Below are 10,441 nucleotides of genomic sequence, written 5' to 3' on the forward strand. Positions count from 1 at the left end.
CCGGAAAGTAACTCCCCAGTAATTGAGGGTGCAAGCGTTAACTAAGTCTGCCAGATGTCCCAACAGGAGAGACGGGATTGAAACCCCTACCTGGCTGACCCCAGATACACTGGCAGGATGGTAAGGTTTCCGGACAGAAAGGTTACCAGATGGAAAATCCCCCGAGAGCCACAGTTGCCCCACCCCTAGTGCTGGCTTGGTTGTTATGGAAAAGTGATGGAGCACCAAAGCGTGTGTCCCTTTTTCTTCCAGGAGAGAAACCCTACAAGTGCACCTGGGAAGGCTGCACCTGGAAGTTCGCGCGCTCGGACGAACTGACAAGGCATTACCGCAAACACACGGGAGTGAAGCCATTCAAGTGCGCGGACTGTGATCGCAGCTTTTCCCGGTCAGATCATTTGGCACTGCACCGCCGGAGGCACATGCTGGTGTGAGGAATGCTACCCGTCCAGCTGAGCGTAAGAGCTGGATCTCTTAGCGGCACCCAATTCAGCAGGGCTGAATCCCCTTCACAGTGTTAACACAAAAGGGCATCACCATCCCACGATGTCTGAAACCAGAGCAGGAAAAAGAAGTAACACTTCTCCTTTCGGTCTGAAGGTAACCCCCATCACGACTACACCAGAAACGTCTTCTCACTGGCCTGGGAGATCCGTGACACAAATGCTGAAGAGACAGGCATTGTTTCCCGTGCTGTGTACTCTGCCATTTCAAGATGTTTGTAGCTTGTACGTTTTCTGAGCTGTCAGACGTTTTGTTATCGATACCGTAAAGGTCGTCTACCACAAATTGATGGCTAGCGCAAGACCTTTTAAATTTGGATTCTTCTCCCATCATCCCACCCCTTACCCTCTTTTTACTGAAATTTTAGTTACTGTCTCAGTAAGATAGAACACACATCCAATCTGTTACCAGCAAGCAGCATGAAAGTAGAGAAGAAGAAGCCTGTTGGAGAGGTTCCATTACCTGAAAATAAAGGGGCGCTCAGGCAGCCCTTTGCAATAGTGATGACGGCAACTAGATATCACCCGCAACTTGTCATTCTGCCATGCCCTGAAGAAAACCAACATTGAATCTCTCATTTGTTTGTCGTTGATTGTTTTTGTTTTGTTTTGATTCTGTTTTGTTCATCTGTTCGAGCAGAGGGGCAGCGACATTTCAGTTGGAGCCTAGTCTCGGTGTCTGCCCTGGCATGGACTGGCACAGAGGTGTTCTGTAGTTGAATAGGAAGAGCCTGTCTAAAAAACTACTGCCCCACTTCAAATTGCAGTGTTCTGTCACCTAGGCATCATCTCTTCCTGCCCCTAGTATTTGATTACAAGGAATCGGGGGGAAAAAAAAACAACAAACTTTCTTAGACACACTGGCACCAAGGTAAGAGGTGGGGCTGCTCGGGCAAAGTCAGTGAACATGAAAAATCAGACAAAGCAGAGATGGAATAATGCGCCTCTTGAGGAGAAAAGCAATAATGAATAAAAGGACTTTCCTACAATAACTTCACTGAGGACTCACGTTACCAATTTTCATACTTACTAAAGGGATTGTAAAAAACACCCTAGCATTTTAGATGTCTTGGTTACATTTAGAGCCCTGAGGTAATCTTTCTGCTGTTTGTTGTCCTGCTTGGTTGAGTACCACAATTAAAGATTATGCTCCCCTTTTCTTGTTTGAAAACAGTTATTTGGTGACGAGAAAGGCCAAGGAGGCATAGCAGGGAGTTAACCCTTGGGTTAATGGGTCAGTTCTCCTTGGAACCGAGTCAGTGGAAAGGGAGCGCTCCCCGAGGAAAGCCTGACATGGTGCTAGTTTCCTCACTTGGAGAGCCAAGGCCAAGTGACTCTCCAATAGGTTCTTCTATATAGACTTCATTTTCTAAACTGTATCGGAACCCAGGGGTTCTGCGCTGGCATCTACAGGGATGTTGAACCCACTCATCCTGTGCTGAGGGTGAGAGGAAGGAGATGATCATCCCGTCAGCCCCCTAAACTCACGAGCCTTTCTTGCAGCTAGCGAAGTACACAGGAAACAAAGCAATACATCACCAACAAGCATTCTTTCAGAAAAATTACCGTATTTTGTTTCTCCACTAAAAGCTGGGTTGTTGTTTTTTTTTTTTTTTTTTTTTTCAGCTTTATGTGGCTAAGGGGCTTGGTGAAGTTTTTTTGTTATTGTTGTTGTTGTTGTTGTTGTTAAGATTTTTTATAGCTTAGATATAAAAGGTTGCCAGCATAGGCCTTTGCAATATATTTTAATCACCAACACTTGATTTGGGGAATTGCACAAATTAACCTCACAATATTCCTAGCTCATGTTTAAATGTTTGAACATTCTGAAATAATTTCCGGTTGTAGAACTATCCTTTTTGGGATCATCTTCTTACTCAGAGAAACTTTAATGATGAAGCAAGAACTATAAACATTGAAACAAGGACAATTCGTGTTGGATGGTATTAAAAGGAATTTGTTTTAAATGTTCAAGCAACAGCATAATGATTTTCAGGTCAAATTCTGTCTTCAAAAATACGTGCTCTGCATTTTCTGCCAGGTCTGAAAAATTCATCAGGCAATTTCCTTCGAACAAGGGCTGCGATTCTGTTGACAAACAGCTCCTTTTGCTATACAATCTTACTACCCACCAAGCACTGGGTTTTTTGGTTGTTGTTTTTTTGGGTTTTTTTTTTTTTTCTCCTCTTTCGTTCTTTTTTTTCTTTTTTTTCTTTTCTTTTTTTTTTTTTTTTTTACCAACTGGAAAGTTTTGTTTGTTTTTTTTTTTTATCTGTACTGTATACAATTCCTACTTCTCATTGCTTGTGACCATTTTGGATAGAAAAAGGTTTCTTGCTACACACCGGCGTTGGTTACTGGTCAGTGGCAAAGAACACAGAGAGTGGCCAGCATGGCCTATGATGTCCTCACTGCCGGTCCTAGAACCTGGTTGGCTGTTAGTAGGTGAATCGCCCAGGCGCAGTGTAGACTTGATTTCACTCTGCCTACTCTCATAAGAGGGGCAATCTTTTCTCTGCGGAGAGATATCTTGAGAGTGTTACAAGTAGAAATGGTTTTTAGAATTTGTAGAACTGACAGGCAGTGGGAGCTTCCTGAGTGACAGCTTGACTTAAATTTAGCACAGAACTAAATGAGCTGCTCCTCTCTGATCACATCGGAAAGGTTCAGGGAAGTGAGCTCTTTCTCCACCCTCTGAAAGTAGAAACCAGACTGAGATGGAGATGGTAAGTTAACTGATAAAATCTGTCAGCGTTATGACATTTCCCCCTTTCGACATAATCGATACTTCTAAAGAGAGATCCGAGCACAAGCAGTGAGTGAGTTGCTGATCTCCCCTTCAGGACGGAAACTTACTTGGGGCTCATCCCGGGACATAGCAAATTCTTCCTGGTGAGTTTCCTACCAGTGTTTCCCCATGGAAAGGAAAGTGATTTGGGAGAGAAGGAATTGGATTTTTAAGTAGGAATATCTTCAGGCATGGAAAAGCCTCCTCCATTTCATCTATATCCATTCTAGCCTCTTTTAAAAAGCACAGTAGTAGACGATGAGCAACAGACAAGGGGCAGAATCCAAAGGATTTGTCAGTTGCCTAACTAGAAGCATTCTTTGGTTTTAAATTTGGAGCTGTTCAGTTTGCACTTGGACACATGTGCGTGTTTGAGAACTACACAGACAGCTGGAGTGGCTTGAGGAGCTGTAGTAGACTTGACTATCTCTTTGTGGTGTAGAGATGGGAGCTCAAGAGACTTAACATTATTTGAAAGAGTTACAAGTTACTCGGAGGTTTTAATAGATGCCCTCCCCATATTCTGATCATAAGTTGTTAGGAAAAAGATTCACGCTTCCCTATCCACCTCCAGCCCCATCCTGTCAATTATGTGTGGACTCTGAGAAGCCTGCTTGATAACTTGTCTTAAGTTGTATTAAGACATGTAGACGAAAATCCCTAATGGCTTTCCCATAAAGAATGTACTACTGCCTGGCATTACTTCGACAAAACACTATAGGACATTGATTTGCAAAAGCAGTTGACAATAACACAAACTGCATTTTTAAAAAGAGCACTTTTTATTCACTTTAAGTGGAAAATAGGAGGGGAAATTGTGAGGTGGGGAGAAAACCTTACAAAATGCTACAGTGTTTACAGATGCCAGTACTAGGGGATGAGAAAGGCCATTCTCACTCTGGTTGAAATTTGGAACAGCTTATACAAAGATGGTGTTCATTTTTATACAACTTTTTTTAAAACTTCAAACTTTGCCATTTCTGTTTTAAACGTAAATCTAATTCTGCACTTTGAAATCAGTTCATTAGAATAACATGTATATGGATAAAGATGCAGTATTCCTTATTCTGTACTTTATTTATTTATACTTACCAAAGCTGCAAATGAATAAATCTGGTGAGGTGAGGCCTTCAAATGTATTCCTACGCCTTTGTTATGTGGTTATGACTGCTAAGAAATGTAGCCATGATGTTGTTAGAAAGGTGTCTTAACATTTATAGCGAGGATTGACAGAATTTAAGCAGTGTTAAGAACACCAGCACCCATAATACACTGAGCTATAGTCTTCATGTAAGGGACTGAATGAGAGAGAACTCTCATGCGTCCTTTTGGGCCCAGGAAGCCTTAATACTCATACCGCATAGTCCCGTCTCAGATTTTGCTCTGTACTCACGCCTGTAAATCTAGGAGGTTCTATGTATTCTGTAACTTCGTTGACCAAATCTCTTCCTTCAGTTTTTCTGAGGTAGTGCATCTCATTCAAAAATCTTTCCATTCAATATGCTTTTGTTCTGAAAAGGGGTTTGGTAAGTCACGTCTTCCATATTACATTTCTACTTACCCCCACACTGCCTTCCACTTACCTGTACAGGCACCCCCACCACATACACACCTGTATATGCAGCAGCCAGTGGGCTCGTAAATATCAACAAAGAACTTTTTTAAAAGAATGAATTTGTAATAATCCATGCTGTCTAGAAATGTAAGTTATTTACCTTATTAGGGAATCAGCTTATAACGCTATGTATGACTTTGCCTGCATTTTATAGTTAAGAAGTGTACATAAAAATTAAAAATGCTATATTTTCACAGTTTCATTATAGAGTAATGTCTGTTTAGCGACCCATGTCCATTGGTACTTTAAATATGCTGAATACTGTGCAGTTGCAATAGAAATTCAGATTTTCGTAAGAAAATGACATAGGAGGATACTGCATCTTTAAAAAAAATAGAGTGAAAATATTTTGCTGTATTCGTAAACGTATGTGATAGTGGAAAAGTATTTTCAAACTCACAAATTTTACAGAGGTTGTAAATAGTTTGATGAAGTATGTTGGGGAAAAAAGAGCTTCTAGTTTTCATCACAATAAAAAAAAAGAAACTTGTTCAGATATGCCTTGTATATCGTACAATTAGCAATATTGCCATGGGAACTGTGTTCCACTGTGTCAGAGCACATTCTTTGTGCTCTGACCAAATGGAGTGGTCACTTGTCTCAATTTAGCCAGGACGGTTTAAAACACAGTGAAGTCATTTTAAGTTGCAGACAACTGATTCCAAATTCAAAATGTCTTTGCCTGAAGAGGAGAAAATAGCCGCATAGGATTTTACTTGTGCTAAAGAGAAGCATCTAGCAATTATTCTCTTTTCTCAATTATCTTCCTCCTCAGTGAACTAGTTTTTGATACCAAACAAAAAGCAAAAAAGCAAAACAACTATAAGGTGTTGGCTGATTCTTGTTTAATTCCAGAGGGAATGAATACTTTTAAGAGTAGCTACATGTTGACAAGATGAAGTGCTATGGATATGGCCACATGTTCAACGAATCTGTACTGGCAACAGGAATAAGCTAATGCCCATTTTCAGAAATGAATTAAAAGCTGAAAGTGCCTGTCAATAGACATTATGACCAATGAGATATTCCTATGCTTTTACACAGCAATAATTCTTCATTAGACCGGGTCTTTCCTCCACATTTGGGAAACACATGCACACACACACACACAGAATAAATATATGCACATCGTAAATTGAACAGGTTCTAACACCCATGAAAATTCTTTTGTGATTTTTAAATATACCCAATCTTGTTTTACGCTAGTATTTCTTAATTTAATCTTACAGAATGTAAGAATGCAAATCTGAACATTAAGGTTATCTTCAACGTACACTCTGGAATATGGCAATTATAATCTTAAGGTAAAAACTTCACTGATTCGCCCCAAACTTGCAAAGCACTGTGTGTAGCTCAAAAGGTTTTGCTCAGTTAACAAAAGTCAAATTATGTAGAGCAAAACACTGGAGATACTTGTTTGTTTTACTTTATTTTGTCGACTAATATCAAACGCACAAATTCATCTTTACATTTCTTCATTTTCTTTTTCCCTAGTATTTTCTGTTATCCTACAAGAACCATTTTGAAATGAATATCGACACAATCATTTCTCTCTAAAAAAGTCTACTGAAGACTGCTGACAGTAAGCCTAGCTTTGACCAAGGTTTGCAGTTAGTCCTGGAAATTACCAGATTTACATTCAGAACTTGCCTACTTTTTCCTGTAATTATTTTACTGCTAGAAGTGGAGTCATGAATAGAAATATACAATGAGATTATACGAATAGACAAGAGCCCTGGAAATTCTCCAGCCTTACCATCTCAGAGCACAAATCCACCCAAACAAGCTATTGAGGGCTATCAGCAAAATTATACTCTTTCAGAGCCAAACATTTGGTAGGAGCAATTTTAAAAAATATAACTGTGATTAAACACTCAGGCTTTAGACAGTGAAGGCTACCACGATGGACAGTGGTCTACATATTTCTCCAGAACCAGACCACAGGCCTAGAAAACCATTCACTATTTCCTTCTCTAAGTTACAGAAAGAACAAAAAGGAGAAGGAAATGTGCCAGGATAGGGTGTAAAAGAACCAATTAAGTGTCCAAGGAAAGCTACTGGGTTCTGAAATCTCGCTGAGGTCAAATCTTCTAACTGGCCTGTTTCCTACAAGTTGTCTCAAAATACTGAATGAAGTTGAAAGGTCAGAAATTCAGCAAACCGTGGAAACAACAGCTGTCCTTTACTAAACCCTTACTATCCACCAAGCATTCTAGTAGACAATTTTTGGACACGTTGCCTCTATTCCATAAACAGGTCTACATTTTATAGTTGGGCAAATGGGGCACAGAGAGTGGCTGAGTCATTTGCAAACACAGAAATAGTGAACAGCAGAGTGGGAATGTGAAGCTACCTGTCTCTAGTCTGAAGGCCGTGTTCTTCCGACTGCACCACACTGCAGGTGGCTTCCCTGCAGCCAAGTTTTCATATTTCTAACTCTGAAGTAGTTTTATGGCTGGGTAGTCCTATTTTCCAAGTAGGATACAGCACATGATATGACAGTGGTACCTAATATCTGAAATCAGGCTTCTCCTGGGAAGTCCTGCATTAAGGATCATTATAAACCAACAGCACTGATCAGCTGTCTCCCTGAATTTGTCACTTTCCTCTGAAATGTTTGGCCTAGAGATCCCAAATCCTGAAAACTCTCCCCTACTTGGTAGCATTTTAGCCAGAGTGGGTTTTCTCAAGTCTATGTATTTATTTGTAGGTATAGTAAAAGCCTTTCCGCCTGTAGACCTTCTAGAATCTGCTTAAATTGCTTTTGAAATGTACACCTCCATAGAACTCGTGAATATCAGCCCACTCTTGGCAGTTGTTAACGGGGCGGCAATCACAAACATTCAGATGACAAGCAAGGAGAGAGAACGAATAGTTCCTTTTCAGATTTCTCACCTGAAAGTACCACCTTGGAATGTTTTAAATAATCCTATGAATAATTTGTTTATGGTATTGTTAGTTTAATTGAATTTTATGTGAGAAGCTGTCCAACATCAGAGAAATCAACCACCACCCCTTTTCTGTGTAGAACAAGGTCTTTGACAGTATTGATCCATGGAAACACTAATGGGCTTAGAAAACATTAAGAGAATGTCATTTCTCATGGTGTTTCTTTTTTCTGAAAATGAATCCCCTGAATTATGATCTTTCTCCCTGTTACTTGGCTGAGGGAAGAGATAAAACCTGTATAAACAAATTCCCTTCCGTGCTGAAAGCAAGTGTTCTGTGTGCACAAGCCACTGCGGGAAGGGGCTCTCTTCTCCGTTAATTGGGTTTCACAAGCAACAATTTCTCAACAACAAAACCACAACTTTAAGTGAGTTGAAAAGAGATGAATAGCGGTAATAGTCACATCAGTACTTTTTTTTTTCTTTCTTTCTGGGTTTCATCTCTAGAAATTTTAGATGTTTGGGACAATAGTCTGCCCTTTGTGCAAAGCAAGAACCAGACTCTGTGAATTATATCTTGCTTTTACCAAAGCAGGCCTGCCAAGACGTTCACAGAGATTCATTTTTGGTGAAAAATGAGGGTGCATAGGAGGGTAGAATTTGGGTCACATTCTAGTAAAAGTGCTCAGGTAATCAAAAAGTAAGACATTTTAGGGACACACCGACATCTTCCCCTTGCTAATTTCGTGCTCCAAAGATACAGTGTAAAACCTTATAGAAAATGCTTTCTCCCTACTTGTGTTTCTAGTTTTCCTATGGCAGAGTTTTTTAATTACACCCAGACTGCAATATATATTTTGTTCCTCAGGCTTCATCATGTTGGATGGGTATTGTTGAACTGGGGCACTGGTGCCTATATTCAAGGCTCTTTCCTATCAACTTGTCTGTCCACAATTTGTTGTGTTTAAAAATTCATTTAAAAAAAATCACCATCCCCCCCCTCCCCGACCCCTCACAGAACGGTAGTTGTATTGTTTTGTCCATGTCTATGTGGGACACGTTGCATCCCATGGCAAACCAACTCTCTGTGGATGTGAGATAACTACTTACAAAACCAGCTTGAAAACATCGTCTTACGTATTATGTCATCCTGCATCATAATGCAATTATGTGTATCATAACATGCTCATTTTAAAAAAGAGAAACCAGCAAATTCATGTTTGTCCATTGAAGAATGTACTCAGAACTTTCTGTGTTGTGAAACGATGAGAACAGACCACCTTTAAGATACCCACCTGCCACTTAAAATGACTTAGTTATAATTAGTAGTAGTCTAGACATTGCTCTTGGTGTGTGGGGGTCAGTTCAAACGTCATATTCTTTTAAATAAATCTCTCACTCGTATTTGAAAAATATATGGGAATAAAGAAAAATATCATCTTTGGCCAAATCAAGCAGGCATCTTTTTCCTTTTCCTTGACACTTAGCTCATTATACATGATGACTGGATCACAAGATCCATCTGTGTAAAAATACAAAAACATCCTTTGGTTTACAAAACAGTTATTCTAGGCTTGAAGCCTCTGAACAGCAAATTGAATAGATGTGCTGCGTCTGACTCACTTTACAGATGTAATTTTACAAAAGACTCTCGGGTCCCTGACCCCAGAGAGTTACAATGCCCAGAGGAGGTCCTACTCATTAAAGGATAAAACCCCCCAATGATGCTGGCAAGCAAATGTGTTAATTTCTTAAATCTTCATTTGGTTTTCTGTTCAGAGTTTTAATTGCAAATGAATTTATTTCTCCAGCTTATCTAAAGATCTAATTTCCCAATAGTTTCCTCTGCATTTATATACTCTGTAGTGTTTAGGCAACCCCTGTTATAAGTTTATTAATATTATGTAAGTGTTGTTCTTGTATTTATGTATAGTGTATGTATTGTAAATATACTCAGAGCTTTTTTCCTTTTACTGTAAAATGGTGATTTTTTTTTTTTTTGCCCTATGATAATGTAAAGGGAGACCCTCCTAATGAGCCTCTCTCAGAGGATGATTATTCCAGTCTATTCTCAGAGATTTAAATGAACAAGTGTTATCGTTTTTAATGGTGTCTCAGACATATTCTGTTGGTGCATTGCTTTTCTGTATTCAACTTTCCTATGAATTGAGCTGTGAACCGAAATAGAGTTTAAACCTTTAACTGTATGCATTTGTATAATTATCTGAATGAAGGCATGAAGGTTAAATAAAGCATTTTGTATGGAACAAAACTCCCTAATTATTACTAAGGGTGACTCAGACACTTTGGAAATCATGGTTATTAACCATTCTAATTAAACCTTTGTTATGAAAAGTTTTACCACTTGTGTACAGTGATTTGAAACACAGAACGAGATATACTTGATACTAAAAAATGAACAGGGTTTTTATCTCATAACAACCGGCACCCAAAGAAGGATTCCTAACAATACTGAATATAAAATTAAAAAGTGGTCCAGGAATATGAAGTGATATGGAAAAAAAATGCATCTTTCCGAGCCTAGAATGGACTCTATAATTGAATTCTTTTTTTCAGGTTTTGTGTATCATTTAAGTATAGAAGGATCCACCTGGCACATGCCAGCAAGTTTATTTCTGTACGTTTT

The 10,441-nt window shown here is 39.3% G+C and overlaps 1 protein-coding gene across 30 annotated transcripts in view; it reads left to right on the forward strand.

The window, feature by feature from the left end:
* The window catches only part of KLF12 (KLF transcription factor 12), a 453,354-nt gene extending 443,199 nt beyond the window's left edge, over nucleotides 1-10,155 (forward strand). For all 30 annotated transcript variants that reach the window (XM_086710407.1, XM_086710520.1, XM_086710513.1 and 27 more), the window contains one exon: nucleotides 253-10,155. In XM_086710407.1, coding sequence (XP_086566533.1) covers nucleotides 253-434 — 182 coding nt within the window. In that variant the 3' untranslated portion in view covers nucleotides 435-10,155. The remainder of the gene's footprint in view (nucleotides 1-252) is intronic.
* Nucleotides 10,156-10,441: the final 286 nt, after the last annotated feature.

Source organism: Puma concolor, chromosome A1 (assembly GCF_028749965.1).
Source record: "Puma concolor isolate L17-30 chromosome A1, mPumCon1.1.hap2, whole genome shotgun sequence".
Classification (NCBI taxonomy): domain Eukaryota; kingdom Metazoa; phylum Chordata; class Mammalia; order Carnivora; family Felidae; genus Puma; species Puma concolor.